The sequence below is a fragment of the Chrysochloris asiatica genome, unplaced genomic scaffold (genome assembly GCF_000296735.1).
Source record: "Chrysochloris asiatica unplaced genomic scaffold, ChrAsi1.0 scaffold00132, whole genome shotgun sequence".
Lineage (NCBI taxonomy): Eukaryota > Metazoa > Chordata > Mammalia > Afrosoricida > Chrysochloridae > Chrysochloris > Chrysochloris asiatica.
The window spans coordinates 6769015-6785648 of record NW_006408650.1 but is presented as its reverse complement, the minus strand read 5'-3'; the positions used below and the strand labels follow the sequence as shown (position 1 = coordinate 6785648).

The 16634-nt window shown below is 47.1% G+C and overlaps 1 protein-coding gene across 1 annotated transcript; it reads right to left on the bottom strand.

Annotated features, from left to right (window-relative positions):
* Positions 1 to 8067: 8067 nt before the first annotated feature.
* On the bottom strand, positions 8068 to 14876 carry TRIM65 (tripartite motif containing 65). The gene is made up of 6 exons (XM_006869672.1): positions 14448 to 14876; positions 10207 to 10302; positions 9745 to 9978; positions 9488 to 9662; positions 9341 to 9406; positions 8068 to 8624 (listed from the first exon to the last, which is right to left on the bottom strand). The coding sequence occupies exons 1-6, from the start codon at positions 14874 to 14876 to the stop codon at positions 8068 to 8070; spliced, it is 1557 nt and encodes a 518-aa protein (XP_006869734.1).
* Positions 14877 to 16634: the final 1758 nt, after the last annotated feature.

The following is a 16634-nucleotide window of genomic DNA, read 5'->3' as shown; positions in this document are numbered from 1 at the left end:
TCTTAAAAACTTGTAAGCCAGTCACTTTGTGCCTTTATAGCCCCCCCCCCCATTTTAGGTAGCCAATGTCTAAGTTGCCCACCCCTATCTACCCTGTATATAGAGGGGATGAGATTGATACTTGATGTGAAGACTCCTTTCCTCTCAGTTGGTATTTTGAGCTACTACATCCGTAAGTATAGGTCAAGTTCATCAAACTGTAGCAATTTACATTTGTTTCCTTTATATATATATATATATATTTTTTTTTATTTTAAATTTTTTTTTTTTTTAATTATCTTCCTCAAGTCAAGTTCTGATCATCAAGCTATCGAGGCTAAGTCAAATGGGTACTATCTGCCTATCTGCAAGTTTGGGCACTCTTGTGCATCTTTTCTCACTTCATATCAGCTGGATGCTTCTCTCTCAGCTCTAGCCCTCCATGGCTATGTCATTGTCCATGGGCTCAGGAGTCCCCAGCTCTCACCACACTTCAGACCAACCAGTCCTTCCTCTTCTCTCTCTCATCTCTAGGTCAACAGGAGTCTATGGAACGTGGTTGAACTCAGCTCATTTCTTCATTGCTCCTTTCCATTCACCAGCAGACCAACACAGTCACCAGCAAGCTTACATGCCTGCTCATGTGTTCCCTTTGAGTTTCAGTCTTGGGGGCGGGGGGCAGTTGTTCTGAAGGGACTTGATTGCTTGCCTTGATGGCTCCTCAGTGAACAAAACGAGTGAATTCTTAAAGGGAAAGGGTGATTAGAACTTTGAGGTGGACTGTGTCAACATCTGTGGTCTCCACCATCATTACAAGGACTCTGGTATAGGGAACTGCCCTAGTTCTTGAGTGCTTGTCTAAGAAAAAATACCATAAGGGGGTGGCTTTAACAAACAGAAAATTATTTTTTTCACAGTTTTCACAGAAACTAGAAGTCTGAATTCAGGACACTCGACTTTAGGAGAAGGCTTCCTCTCTCTGTCAGTTCTGGGAGAAGGTTCCTGTCCCTCTTCAGCTTCTTTCCTTGGCTCCTTGGAAACATGTAGCACGGCATCCATCTTCCTGCATTCTCTGCTGGCTTGCTTGCTCAATCTGCTCTTTTATACCTCAAAAGAGATTGATTTAAACAAACCCTATATAGTGTTGCTATGGTTCAGAATCACTTGATGGCACTTAACAACAACAACGACAACACTAATACTGCCTCACTAGCCTAACAAAGGAAACCAAATCCCAAATGGAATTTCATCCACAAGAATGAGAGACTTCAAAAAGTTTAAAATGGAATGAAAACATAAAGAAATTTTGGATCCCCCTCCTTTACTCACTGCTGATGAGTCAATTTCAACTCATAGTGACCCTATGTTATTGTGAAGTGCCATCGAGTCAGTTCCGACCCATAGCGACCCTGTATAAGGTTTCCAAGGAGCAACTGGTGAGCTTGAACTGCCGACCTTGCAGTTCAAACGGCTTTGCAGTCTGGCGCATTAACCCACAGCGCCACACGATGACTCCAGTGACCCTATAGGACAGTGTAAAACTGTCCCATATGAACTGTTGGTTCTGACTCATAGTGACCCTGTATAGGATTTCCGAGGAGCAGCTGGTGGGTTTGAACCACTGACCTTGTGGTTTGTAGTCCAGTGCTGATCCTATAGTGCCATACCAGGAGTCTACTCCATAGGGTTACATTGCTGTAAGTCCTGGGCTGGTGCTGTGGGATCAGCAATGGACTGCTAACTGCAAGGCCAGCACTTGAAACCTTATACAGGTTGAAACGAACTCAACGCCACTTAATAACAACAGACTTTATTGAAAGCAGACGGCCACATCTTTCTTCCACAGAGTGATTGGTGGGTTCAAACCACTGATCTTTGGGTTAGCTCATAAACCCACTGCCCCTCTAGTCGATTCTGTTGTTGTGGTTGTTAAGTGCCATCCAGTCGGTTCCAACTCATAGCAACTTTGTATAGGGTTTCTGAGGAATGTCTGGTAAGTTTGAACCACTGACCTTGTGGTTCAAACCAACCTTGCAATCCAGTGCTTATCCTACAATGCCACACCAGGACTCCTGACTTAGAGTGAAGAATGCTGTAATGAACATGGGATTATGATGTCACTGGTCTTACAGATCTAGGCTATATACCTTGAAGTGGGGCTGTTGGATCACATGGTATGTGTACGTCTAGCTTTTTGAGAAAGCACTGTACCATTTTCCATAATAGTGTCACTGAGTTGGTTCTGACTCACAGCGACCCTGTATAAGGTTTCTGAGACTTGCTTTTTTTCCACTTTTGTGGTAGCAGAAAGCCTCATTTTTCTCCCGCAGAGCATCTGGTGGGCTTGAACCACTGACCTAGTAGTTTGTAGTTCAGTGCTTATCCTACGGAGCAACCAGGCTCCTGTTTTCTATAGTGGCTGTGCTATTTGTACACCCCACCAGCAGTGTACAGAGACCCAGTCTCCCCATAATTTCGCCAGAAGTTTTTTTTATCAGTGCCATTTTTGAAGGGGTAAGGTGGCCGGCCTCTCACTGTAGTTTTGATCTGTATCTCTCAGCTGGCTAATGATCTAGAACATGTCTTCACGTTTGTTAACCACCTCAATATCTTCTTTGGTTCTTAGCTTTATTTGCATCTTTGAAAGAAACTGGGAGGGGATCCAAATCACGGCTCACGGTAGCATGTCTTTTTCTTCAAGCTTTCAAATGTGCTTTTTAAATTTAAAATTGTATTTGTTGTTCTTGTGTGTCATCTAGTCAGTTCTGACTCACAGCCACCCTGTATAGGGTTTCTGAGGGTGGTTGGTGGATTTGAACTGTCGACCTTGTAGTTACCAGCTCAGTGCTTATTTTTATTTAGATCAAAATAACATATCTAGAGTCTTTAAAAAGTTAATTTAAGAAGGAGTCCCTGGGTGGTGTAAATAGTTAAGCATGTGACTGCTAAAACAGAAAGGAATCCTGCTGTGGCATTCTAGGCTTAACACTTGACCATAAGGTCGGTTTGAACTGCAAGGTCAGTGGCTCAAACTTACTAGCCGCTTCTTAGAAACCCTATGCAGCATCACTGAGTCGAACCAACTCGACGGCGCTTAACAACTAACAGAAAAGTTGTTAGTTCAAACCCTTCCAGAGGTTCCTCAGGAGGAAGGCCTGAGAGCAACAACAACATCATAAATAAACCAAATATGAAACAACAACACTTTATAGAGTGCAATTCTACTCAGCAACACATGGGTTGTCACAAGAGGGAAGAGACTCCGCTGTTCTGTGTTTGGTTTGGATTTTAGAACAAAAACCAGCAATTCCATGCTCCTTGTTCCAGAGCCTTGCTTCCCACGGACCAGTTTCCACTCTTTTGAGCTGTTTCTTTTAGTATTTACTTCCGCAGCAAGAAATCCGATGCTCAGAATCTGTGGACATCTATGTGGATGTTTGTGTTCATATTTTCGAGACTTTATCACTTTTTTGTGTGTGTTGAATTTCCTGTTTCCTGAAGTAGACCCACGAGATAGCCAGGGCCAGATAAACACTGTCGCAGGGAGATAGGTTTTACACAAAAGTATTTTTTACTTTCTGGGGTATATCTTTTTGCATGTGTTTCCCTTTATAAAAAACATTTTTAGTATGGAATATTTATAAAGTATCTAAAACATGTATGTATCATTTAAAGGAGCCCTAGTGCATTGTGGACTCCTGATATGGCGCCGTAGGATCAGCAATGGACTGCAAACCACAAGGTTGGCAGTTCAAACCCACCAGCTACTCCTCAGAAACCTTACACAAGGTCGCTATGAGTCGGAACTGACTCAAAGAACTCAATAACTACAACAAGTGGCACTGTGGGTTAGGTGTTGAGCTGCTGATAGAAAGGTCAGTGCTTCAAACCCACCAGCGGCTCTGTGGGCGAAAGATGAGGCTGTCTTCTCTTGTAGAGATTTAGTCTTGGAAACACTATATAGCGTCATTGTCGTCAAAATCACCTCAGTGGCAGAGGGTTTGTTGTAGTTATTTTTTTATGTTTTGGTACAGTTTGAAGAGCTATGAAGCAAGTGCCTTTGTAATAAATCACCATCCAGATAAGGAAGTGGAGCATTTCAAGTGCAAAAATGATGTCTGCCCTATGGCCCTCTTCAGAAGCATTAAGCAAGAACATGCTCGAGAGCAGAGATCTTGGCTGAAGCATGCTGTCAAGACCAAACCAAAACAAAGTAACTGGCACAAGTGCCCAGCATGGCACCCCACATACCACTTCATTTCATCCCCACAAGCCCATGCACGAAGTAGGAACGATGGGGTAACCGAGGCTCTATCTACCATGCTTGAAGTCACTTGGCTGGCTGTTGATGGGATCACTCAAAGTTGCCTCATTTCAGCCTATCTAGTTCAAAAAACAAAAATCCTCATGACTGGACCAATAAAAAACATTCTTATCAACAGAGAAAAGATTGAAGTTGTCAAGGACTTCATTCTTCTTGGATCAACTATCATCACTCATGGAAGCAGCAGTCAAGAAATCAAACGACGTATTGCATTAGGCAAATCTGCTGCACAGGAACTTTTTAAAGTGTTGAAGAGCAAAGATGTCAGCTTGAGGACTAAGGTCCAAGCCATGGTATTTTCAATAACCTCATATGCATGTGAAAGCTGGACAGTGAATAAGGAAGACTGTAGAAGAATTGATGCTTTTGAGTTATGATGTTAGAGGAGAATATTGAAGGTGCCATGGGCTGCCAAAAGAACCAATAGATCCGTTTTGGAAGACGTGCAGCCAGAGTGCTCCTTAGAGGCCAGGATGGCCAAACTTCGTCTCTCATACTTGGGACATATTGTCAAGAGGAACCAGTCGCTGGAGAAGGATATCATGTTTGGTAAGGTGGAGGGTCAGAGCAAAAGAGGAAGACCCCCAGTGAGATGGATTGGCAAAGTGTCAGCATCAATGAACTCAAGCATGGCAACAATTGTGAGGTTGGTCCTGGACCGGGCAGTGTTTCGTTTTGTTGCACATTGGGTCGCTATGAGTCGGTAGCCACTCGATTTAAAAGCAATTTAAAAGCAGGAAATTCTGGTGTGTTGCTATGGGATAAAGCACTGGACCGCAAAGTCTTTTTGAACCACAAGGTTGGTGGTTCAAACTCACCAGCTGTTCTTTGGAAACCCTATACAGGGTCGCTATAATTCGGAATTGACTCGATGGCACTTAACAACAACAACAACAATAAAAACAAATCTTAAAGTACTTATTCTTTTCCAACGAACAATTCCACACAAACAATTTAGTCTCTGCACAAATACCATACCTATGGACAAAGCTTCCTGTTTAAAAATATTTATCACAGCAATATTTTTATGGCTCAAAACAGACCATCTAGATGTCTAATAATGGGTTAAAAAATAGCCATTAGAAGGATTATTTATTCATCATTTCATATTAATAACATGACTAACATTTGTTACATTGAATAGAAAATAACAGAAAATAAAATTGTTCATAGAATACAATCACAAATAAAAGTTAAAAACGCAGACTAAAATATACCAAAATGTTTTTTTAAAAAAGAAAGAGAAAGGGAGGGCAGGAGAATGTAAATCATCTATTTTTTTCTTGGACTCTGTTGATGTTCACCTCCCAATGCACTTTTGTCCACATTGCCTGGTAGGGAGGCCAACTGCGGGTGTGACGTGATTTTGTCCTCACGCTCTGTATGTGTGTACTTGTCTGTACACCTTCTCCTCAAAGACTGGGAGTCCCCTGGGTCCAGCGTGGCTTTGAAGGCATACCCAGTCTGCAAAATTGGACTCTCCTTGGTACAGAGGTTTCTCATTTTGCTCTCTTCCCAGTCCCCATTTCCTTCAGAGGTCATAAAAATGAGCTTTGGACATCTAGGGCAATTGGCATAATATTGTTTATAAAACTAATGTTCGACATCCTAGTTTGGTGAATTGTATCTGAAGCCTTAGGGAGTCTTAGGGAAGGTGGTGGCTCTGTATGTTGGCAGTTCAAACCCACTAGTCACTCCTCGGGAGAAAGATGAGCCTTTCTGCTCCCACAAAGATTTACAGCCCCGGAAACTTATACAGGGTCACTGCGAGTCGCAACTGACTTGACAGTACATAATAACAATATCTGGAATGAAAAGCAATGAATCCTCTAAGTTATGTGTAACTATTGATCTCTTCCCTTCTGGTGCAAAGCAGAATGGAGACAATCCAAGATTCAGGAAGTAATTAGTACAAATGCTCAGATGAAACACAGCCTCTTACAATCTGAGATCAGAAGAATTAGATGGTGCTGTGCCACCACTACCAGGAACAGAAGATACCAGTTAGTGTGGGTGAGCAAAATTTAAACTAAAAAAATGACCTACTTATAGGTCTGACAGAGACCGGGGGAGCCTCTGATAGCCTCTCTGACACAGACCAGAATGGAAGCCACTTCCTGGGGCCATGTTACAACCAGATAGTAGACTGGCCTATGAAATAAACAATTAACACCCCAGAAAAAGTGCCCCTTAGAAGAGGTGGCTGTAAGAGACCAAAAGGATAACATCCTCTCAAAAATAAAGATGAGAAGGTATAAGTGGCGGGGAAGTCAGGTGAATGGAAATGCGGAACCTGGAGTAGAAACGCGGACAGTATTGGCACATTGCAGCATTGTAGCCAAAGTCACCCAACAATTTGAAATAGTAAATGGAAAACTTATTTGCCATGTAAACTTTAACCTAAAGTATAATCAAAAAAAAATTTTTTTTAAGTGAACTTTGGGTTTAAGCTCATCTTCAGTTTGGTAGAGGTGGTGGTGTGCCGTGGAGTCGGTTCCGACTCATGGGGACCCTGCACAGGGTTTCTGAGGCTGTAAATCTTTACGGGAACAGAACGCCTCATCTTTCTCCTGCAGAACAGCTGTTAGTTTCAAACTGCTGACCTTGCGGTTTGCAGCCCGATGGTTCAAACCCAGCCAGCAACACCACAAAAGAAAGGTCTGGTGACTAACTTCATTAAAGATGACAGGAAAAAAAACCAACCCTATGAAGCAATTCTATCCTGTAACACATGGGGTTACTATGATTCAACAGTAATGGGGTTTTGTTTTTGTTTTTCAGTTTGGTGGCTCCCCACATCTCTCTCCCTAAATGGCCCAGCCTGGTTCTTAGTCAGGAAATGAATACTGTCTTATGTAACGATCATCACAAAGCTGATTCCTATGAGGTAGAGGCTAAAGATGTCCCAAATGTCCAACTTTTCCAAACTGCTGGACCACTTCAGCATCTTAGCATCAACGACTCCCTCTCCCCTCAGCATTCTCCTCCGGGTCTTTGGGTTTCATCCCTGGAATGTTGAGCAGAACTCACAAACTGCATTTGTAGTGATATAGTTTATTAGGGAAAGAATGGTCCAACCTGAGATTGAGATCAATTTGAAAGTAACAGGACTAACTCAGGATGCATTTCCTCCCTCAGGGCAGCTTCTTCTTGCCTCTGCCGTCAGACACAACTACAACTGTAAGCTCTGTAGGTTAGTAAACTCGGCCACTGGCCCCCCAGACATGTGCCTTCCCTGTTACAGCTCCTTCCTCACCCTGTTTCTTGTGGCAAAACTGACCAATCCACTCCTTTGGATTCCATATGCTTAATTTGCATGGCCCACACCCACAAGCATTTCATGCCCCTTATTAACATCATTGAGTCCTGGTGTGGTGCTGTGGGTTAATGCGCCAGACTGCAAAACCTGTTTGAACTTCAAGGTCAGCGGTTCAAGCTCACCAGATGCTCCTCAGAAACCCTATACAGGGTCGCTATGGGTCAGAACCGACTTGAGGGCACTTAACAACAACAACAATAACATCATTAGCAAGTTATCCAATACCCTTGGTGGGCCCAAAGCACCTCATTTGCATAACCACACCCAGTTAATTGGTGGGAGTTACAAAAACCTAGCTGCAAGAGCCAAGTTAAGTGGATTACTGCTTGGCAGGCAATCTGGTTTAGTAGCTGGGTCCTCAGGCTAGCAGCTGGGACAGCTCTTGGACACACAGACATTGTGGCACCTGTTCCCAGCCTTGGGGGGGGGGGGTGCAGGGCAGGTCTCAGTTGGGCTCTGAGGTGTCTTCCTGGGAGCCTGGCCGATGGCACAGGGCAAGGGTCCTACCCTCGAGGAGCCAGAAGACTGGGTAGAGGGGCTGGGTGAAGATAGCATGGAAGGTGTACAGGTGCTGGATTTGGGGCTCCAGGCTGTAGAAGGCAAGGTGGCCTGAGGCCAGGTCCAAGTCCATGCCCAGGAGCCGCCCAGACACCGCTGGCAGCTTTTTGGCCTCCCCATTGTGCCAGGCCTGGGACCCACCTTCCTGAAGACAGAGGCCCCAGGAGCTGGGCCCGCGGCCAATGTTGTCTATGTGGGTCCCCTGCTTGTTCCGCTCCAGTTCTGGATAGGCAACGCCCAGCGTCACCGAGTGGCTGGAGACACGCACCTCCCAGTAGTGTCGCCCGGCCTGGAAGCTCTCGGTACACTGGACCTGCCACAGGTCAAAGCTGTTGGGGCTGGCCTGGTCCCGTGGCTCACGGCGGTGCCTGACCTTCCGGTTCTGGCAAGACAGGTGGAGGTGCCGGTTGGCACTGTCCGGGTCGAAGGTCAAATTGCGATAATCTGTGGGTGGGAAGGAAGGTGGTGGGTAGTAGGGGATGGGAGCAGCTGTCATTCACACGGTGCTAACCAGCCTCTAGCACATGGCACGCTGAGTACTGGCTGCCAGGCAGCACTGGCTCGCATGCAACCTTAGGGGCAGCATCTTCTAGATCCAAACAGGTGTGTAGGGGAGTGGGACCAGACCCAGAAAAGGGACAGGGAACAGATCTCCCGGACAGACACAGTCAGCATGAGACAAAGTATGCACAGACTCACACACATATGCACATGTACCTTCTTACATGACACACCACACACATGTGCACATACAATGCACCAGTGTGTGCAAACACATGCACAAACCACACACACACATGTACACACACTCCTTGTATGTGTATGTGCACATACAATGCACCAGTGTGTGCAAACACATGCACAAACCCCCCACACACATGTACACACACTCCTTGTATAATGCACAGACGTGCACACACATGTATCTACACGTGCTCCTTCCACGGTGCATATGTGTGTGTGCTATAAACATGTCTGTATGTGTGTATGGGGCATATGCATTCAATATAATGTACATGTGTGCGCACGCATACACGGCTTCACACACGTGTGTGTACCGCATACATGCACACACATGTACACACACTGGAGCCCACACAATGCACACATGTTGCACACACATGGTCACATGAACGTGCCCACACATAGGATGTCCTTACTCTGCCAGAGATCTCTCCTTAGTGGACACACTGGGCTTGGAACTGGTGCCACAGGAACTGGAGCCTCTAGGGAACAAATTAACTGTCCCAGTGTCACCCCTACTGGGAAGGAAGCAGAGGGGAAGGCAGAGATCTTGGGTGCCGTACCCATGGGGCCCAAGTCAGCAGCCTCGGCCGGCACCCTTGGATGGGCCCCCTCTTCCAGCACGAGATCATCCAGTTGGCTCAGCAGTTTCTTCAGGTCTCCCAGCTGCTGGTCTTCATTCCACTGCAGAGGGGTCAGCGGCCTGAGGGGCTCTGGGGGTGCCAGCAGCTGTGACTCCTGAACCCCAGAGACAGCTGCAGTCAGCCAGGGAGCCAAGGGCAGGGAGCCACGCCTCCATCCACCAGTCCACAGCCACTACCTGGAGGAAGGTCCTATCATCCGGCTGCCCCAGAAGGTTCTGGACTTTACAGTCATGGCGTGCCAGGGCCTCCAGGTGGTCCTGCAGCTGCTGCTCCCCAACCTGGGCCTTCACCAGCTGTTCGGTCTTGGCTTCTTCAATAGCCTTCAGTGCCGAGGCCTGCCGAGTCTCCAGGGCCCGCAGAAGGCAGCTGAACTTGCTGGAGACCATGGAGGCCAGGTTACAGGCCGAGCTCTGGGGACACAGGAAGAGCCTGTATGGTCAGGGGCCGGCTGCCCACTGGCTGGGGATGCTGGGAGTCTGGGCCCTCACAATCTCTTCCCTGGGGTCTGGCTTCTGCTCAGGGAGCATTTACAAGCTGGCTCACACTGACTGCCCAGTGTCCCAGGGGACAATCGGTGGTAGCTGCCCCGAGAATACAGTGTGTGGATGTGGCGGGCAGACCAAGGTCAGGTCCTGTACCTGGATCTGGCTGCTTCGTTGCTGCAGCTTCTGTAGTTCAGCCTTGGCCCGGGCAGCCTGTTGCACCGTTGTCTCTAGCGTGGCTTTCAGCTGGGCCTGAAGTGAAGAGATTGTTACCACTCACAGATGTGCATGCTCCCCTCCCCATGCATCTAGACAGACAGCTCTGGTGCAACCTGGGAAAGACCTGACTCCCAGCCTCACCTGTGCCTTGTGCACTGTGCCAACTCTGAAGGTCTGTTTTCTGTCTGCCTTTTACTCAATGTGCCTTCAGTGTGGGCACTTCAACCACGGTTTCCTCCTGGAACCCTGTGCCACGCCACCTCCTCCTAGCTCATCGGAGGGCCTTCTGCTTCAATGGCTGGTTGGGCCTCCTCTCTCATCCCTCCACAGTGACCTACCCCTTCCTAGGAATTTTCTACCCTCTGAATGCTAATGAGGAGCCTTGGTGGAGTAGTGGGTTCAACATTGGTTTGCTAACCACAGGATCAGTGGTTTCAACGCACTTGTCACTCACTGCATGGGAGGAAGATGAGACTGTCCACTGCCATGAAGGTTTACAGTCTCAGAACCCTTAAGGCGCAGTTCTGCTCTGTCTTGGAGGGTCACTATCAGTGAGAAGGGACTAGCCAGTGGCAGCTTTAAAAATATGGTAATGGTGGTTAAAACACTCAGAGGTTAAACAAAAGGTCAGTGGTTCAAACCCACCAGCCGCTCCATGGGAGAACAATGCGGCAGTAGGCTTTCTTAAAGATTACAGCCCTGTAAACCCTATGTCTTCATGTCCTACAGGGTAACTCCTCACATGTCTGTAAGCTTATCACACTGTAGTGACCTGCATGTCGCTATGATGCTAGAAACGATGTCACTGGTGTTTTAAATACCAGCAGGTTTCAGCACAACTTCCAGACTAAAAACAGACTGCGATTAAGTGTCGTCAAGTCGATTCTGACTCATAGCGACCCTGTATAGGGTTTCTGAGGAGCAGCTGGCGGATTTGAACCACCAACCTTGTGGCTCGCAGTCCAGTGCTGAACCTACAGCGTCACACTAGGAGCCCAAGAACAGACTGTTGTTGTTGTTGTTGTTAAGTGCCATCGAGTGGGTTCCGACCCATAGCGACCCTGTACAGGGTTTCCGAGGGTGTAAATCTTTACGGGAGTAGAAAGCCTCATCTTTCTCCCGCGAAGCCTAGGAAGTTAAAACTGATGCTCTATTTCTGAGGGATTAGCCACTGAAAACTTCATCAATAGCAATGGAACCTGTCTGATACCGTGCTGGAAGATGAGCCCCTCAGGTTGGAAGGTACTCAAAATACAATTGGAAAAAGGCTGCCTTCTCAAAGCAGTTGACCTGAATGACATGGATAGAACAAAGTCCACAGGACTTTCATTTGCTGATGGGGCACAACTATAATGAGAAGAAACAGCTGCAAATATCCACTGATAATTGGAATGTGAAATGTATGAAATATGAATCTATTTGGACAATTGGAAGTTGGCAAAAATGGAATGCATAGAAATCTGTATCCTAGGCATTTGTGCCTAAAATGGACAGGTATTGGCCATTTGAATGGGACAATCATGGTTTACTATGCTGGGCATGACAAATTCAAGAGGCATTGTGTCACATTCATCGTCAAAAAGAACATTTCAAGATCTATCTTGAAATACAAGATAGATCTGTATTAATATCCATACACCTACAAGGAAGACCAGTTAATACAACTTTTATTCAAATTCACATACCAATCACCAAAGCCAGTGATGAAGAACTTGAAGAATTCTACCAACTTCTGCAATGATGCACTGATAATTATTAGTGATTGAAACGTGAAAGTTGGAAGCCAAGAGAAGGGATGGCAGTTGGAAAATATGGCCTTGGTTATAGAAAATGACACTGGAGATTGCATGATGGAATCTTATAAGACCAATGACGTAATTCATTGCAAACATCTTTTTTCAATGACATAAGCAGCAACTGTACATGTGAACCTCAGAGACAAAATACACAGGAATGAAATTAACTTAAATCTATCTGTGGGAAGAAACGATGGAGAAGTTCAATATCATCAGCCAAAATAAGACCAGGGGCCAACTATGGAACAGACCACCAATTGCTCATATGAAATTTTAGGCTGAAGTGGAAGAAAATTAAAACAAATCCATGAGAGACAAAATATGACCTTGAGTATATCCCAACTGAATTTAGAGACCACCCAAGAACAGATCTGATGCAATTCACACTAATAACTGAAGACAAGATATGGATGACATCAAGAACATAATTTATAGTGAAAACAAAAAGTCATTTAAAAGACAAAAAAGAAAAAAACCCAAAGTGGATGTGAGCAGACACTCTAAAACTTGTTCTTGCATGTAGAGAAGCTAAAGTGAGTGGAAGAAATGATGAAGTAAAAGAACTGAACATAAAAATTTAAAGGCCAGTTCAAAAAGAAAAAGTCAAGTGTTATAATGAAATATGCAAAGGCCCGGAGTTAGAAAACCAAAAGGGAAGAACACATTCAGGCTTGACTTGAAATACTGACAGATTCTATGGGCAAAAATGGGAAAACAATTAAAGTTGTTAGGGTTTCATTTTATTTGGATCCCCAATCAATGCTCATGGAAGCAGCAGTCAGGAAATGAAACAATGTATTACATTGGGCAAATCTGTTGCACAAGACCTCTTTAAAGCGCTAAAGAGCAAAGATGTCTATCACTTTAAGGACTAAAGTGTGCCTAACCCAAGCCGTGGTATTTTCTATCACCTCATACACATGTGGAAGCGAATGATGCACTGGAATTATGGTACTGGTGAAGAATACTGAAAGTGCCATGAACTGCTAGAAGAATAAACAAATCTGTCTTGGAAGAAGTACAGTCAGAACGCCCTTTGAAAATGAGATGGTAAAACATTGTCTCATACACTTTGGATGTACCTTGGAGAAGAAGACATCAGGCTTAGTAAAGTCGAGGGGTCAGTGAAAAGGAGGAAGACCTCAACAGATGGCTGTCACAATAGGCCCAAACTGAACAGTTATGAGGATAGTGTAGGCCTGGGGTGGTGTTGCGTTCTGTCGTACACGGGGTTGCTATGAGTTAGAATCGACCCTTGGGAGTTGTGTTTGGTTTATTAGCTAACGAACCCATGTTTCTACTCCCAGCTCTAGACTTAGATGCCTGCAACCTCTTGCTTGTCCCCAGGTACCTCCAGCCCCAAGCTCTCCCAAACCTTTATTCTCTCCCTGCATTTATCACACACAGCACTTGAGTCTAGGGTTCCCTGATCTGCCTTCGCAGCCACCCACCCATGTCTGCTTCATCCTGTTTGCACTACATCCACAAGGTGTAGTGAATCCAACTGTTATTTTCATCTCTACTTGATCACACTAAGGAGCTCTAGTGACACTATACAATAAGCACTGGACTGCTAACTGCAAGGTCTGTGGTTCAAACCCATCAGCTGCTCCTTGAAGAAAGCATAACGCGGCTGTCTGCTCCTGGGTAGACTGATAGTCTTGGCAATCCTATAGAAGGTCACTCACTATAAGTCAGAATAAACTAGATGGCAGTCGGTGGATCCCATCACCCTGGCTCCAGCCAGCCCATCTCCCTGCATTCCTGCCATGGATGTCTACCTAAACTCAGGACCTCACCTTCTACCCCTGCCATCCGGGCTCCACATGCCACCCTGGCTGATCAGTCCTGTTATAAAGCCTGCCCTGCCAAGAGCCTGAAGTGTCTTCTCGCTGCCCTCAGGGACGCTGAGGGCTTCTGCTGGTTCCCACCACCCCTGCCTTGAGTCACAGCAATCTGCCTCCTATGACCAGGTTGTTTTCCACTCTGAAGTTTGTCCCCAGCGAGTCCTTTACCCGGAAAGCTCTTCCCTGGTCCTGCTCTGGGTGGCACTTTCTGAGCCTTTAGGTGCCAGCTAAAACACCACTCTAAATAAGGACCTATATTGTCTGTATAGCAGCTTCCCTCACTGCAGTCTGCAGTAACACACTATTGTCTTTCCTGGGGCTTGTCTGACCCTTTAGGTGGGAGCAGGGGTTTCCTGTGTTTCCTGGATATGTAGTAGGTGCTCAGTAAACAGCCACTGACTGACTGTTTGCTAAGCTCCTGTCATAGTCAGGCAGGAGATGTGTATACCCTAGCAGACACGACTGTCGATTTTCCCAGTTAGCCCGCAGTTTGGGGGAGTCACCCCACCCTCTCGCCCTGCGGCGGTGGCGTCACCTCGCGCTCCTGGCGCTCGTCTTCCAGCAGCGCAAGCTCATGGAGGCGACACTCGAACACGGTGCAGGCGCTGCACACGCAGATGCCCTCGGTGCGACAGAACAAGTCAAGCGGCCGGCCGTGGCGGGGACAGCACGCGGCGGGTCCCAGCTCGGTTAGGGCTCCGGGCTGGGCGCCGGGTCGGGGCTTGGGTTCCCACTTGGCGGCTTGCACCAGCTCCACCACGTTGCTCAGGGCCACGTTCCGGCGCAGCGCGGCGCAGTCGGGGACGAGCTCGCGGCACTCCGGGCATTCTCGCCCGAGGCGCGTCACCGAGTCCTTGATGCAAACCCCGCAAAAGTTGTGGCCGCAGGGCAGCGTCACCGGGTCGCGGTAGAGCCCCAGGCAGATGGCACAGGTCAGCTTCTCCTCGAAGATTTCAGCGGCCATGACGACGACAGAAAGCACGAGGAAGTGCAGCTTCCGGCCCTTAAAGGGACCGCGGGCGGCTGGTGGGGAGGAGCCTTGGGACAGTCCGGGCTGGCCTCCGATGACCCGAGGTACAGCAACCGTCACACTAGGGGCTCGGGCTGCAGCGCGCCGCACCCACCCCAGCCAGCCTAGCCAGCTTCGGCTCTAGGCAGACTGGGTGCTGGGGTTGGCCTCTCGCTGTCCGGCCCTGGCATCCGCACCCCTATCTAGGACCCTCAGCGGACCAACCTCTCCTGGCGCCTCATCCGTATGGGAATTGTCGTTCCCATCTCCCAGCACTTGGGGGATTCGATGAAACTGATAAGCGCTCAGGGCACACAGTTGTTGTTAAGTGCTGTCCAGTCGATTCCGATCCGTAGCGGCCCTGTATCGGGTTTCCAAGGAGGGAGCTGCTGGTGAGCTTGAACCGTGGGCCTTGCAGTTCAAACGACTTTGCAGTCTGACGCATTAGCCCACAGCGCCACCCCAGGGCACACAGTGGATACTCCATAAGGCAGCCTTTTCTGGAGTTGGGCTTCACATCCTTGCCAAGGTTGGGGTGCCTTCCTTCCTTGGTCTGTGCTTGATTTGGGTTCTTTTCAACAGTGAGATGGAAATTCCTGGTCACCAACGTAAAACAGTCCAGTGCCTCTCTGATACCCAAAGCAACTGACTGCAGAGTCCTCCTTGCTCTGGTACCTGTGTCAGGAGAGTTCATTGTCTGGAGGGCCAATCTGTTCTGGAACCCCACATGTCAGAGGGGTGTCTCAGCGATTCCCTTGCAGCTGAACAGAGAGGAGGAGTCCTGAGTACTTGCCCACCGTTTATCTGGGCAGTGAGTGTGGTGAACTGAAAAACCGTCAGCAATGTGCTGGTGGGTTGTGAGTTCTTTCAGCCATGCAGCAAGCATATGCCTACTGTCTTGTAATATGAGAAGTTTCTTTCTGGAGGAGGTGCAGGAACCTCACCTTGATGTGTATACCCAAAAAAAGCAAATGCTAACTGTGAAGAATGGATCCAAGGCTTTCTCACCTAAGCAGTGAATTGGCATATAGGACCTGGATCTGTTGTTGCCCTCGCATCCCACCCATCTCCAGCCCCGGATGCCAGACAACAGCTGACTCCTCTGAGCCATAGCTCAGGAAAAGTATGTGGAGGTCACACAATCCAGTTTTAAAAAAAAATATTTTATTGTGAATTATGTGATAGTTTACATGGGAGATAGTTTACTTGAGTGCCACTATCGAAAAAGCAAGTAGTAGTGATGAATAATCCTCCCTCAGGCCCACCACGCAGAGATTACCTCAAATCCTCACCAGCATCTGCCCCTTGACCTCAGTATGTGAGCTTGTGGAGTTTCCCCACCCCAAAATTACCCTGAAAGGCCCTCTCTCCACTGGACCAAGGAAGAAACGAAGATCACAGGACCATGCAACTTGGCAAAGGTAGTCAGGCAGGCAACAAACAGCAGAACTCGGACATGGCCCTGTTCCCAGCTACTCACAAGGAGCTCTGATAGCGCACTGGTTATGAGTCAGGCGGCTAATCTCACCATCAGCAGTTTGAGACTACCAGTAGTTCCTTGGGAGAAAGATGAGGCATTCTGCTCCCGTAAAGATTTTTTTTTCTTAAATGTTTTATTGTGAATTATGTGATAGTTTACATGGGAGAACATTAGTTTTACATTCATTCTATCGTATATTGTATCATTGCCATGGTTACAATCCCCTCCATGCA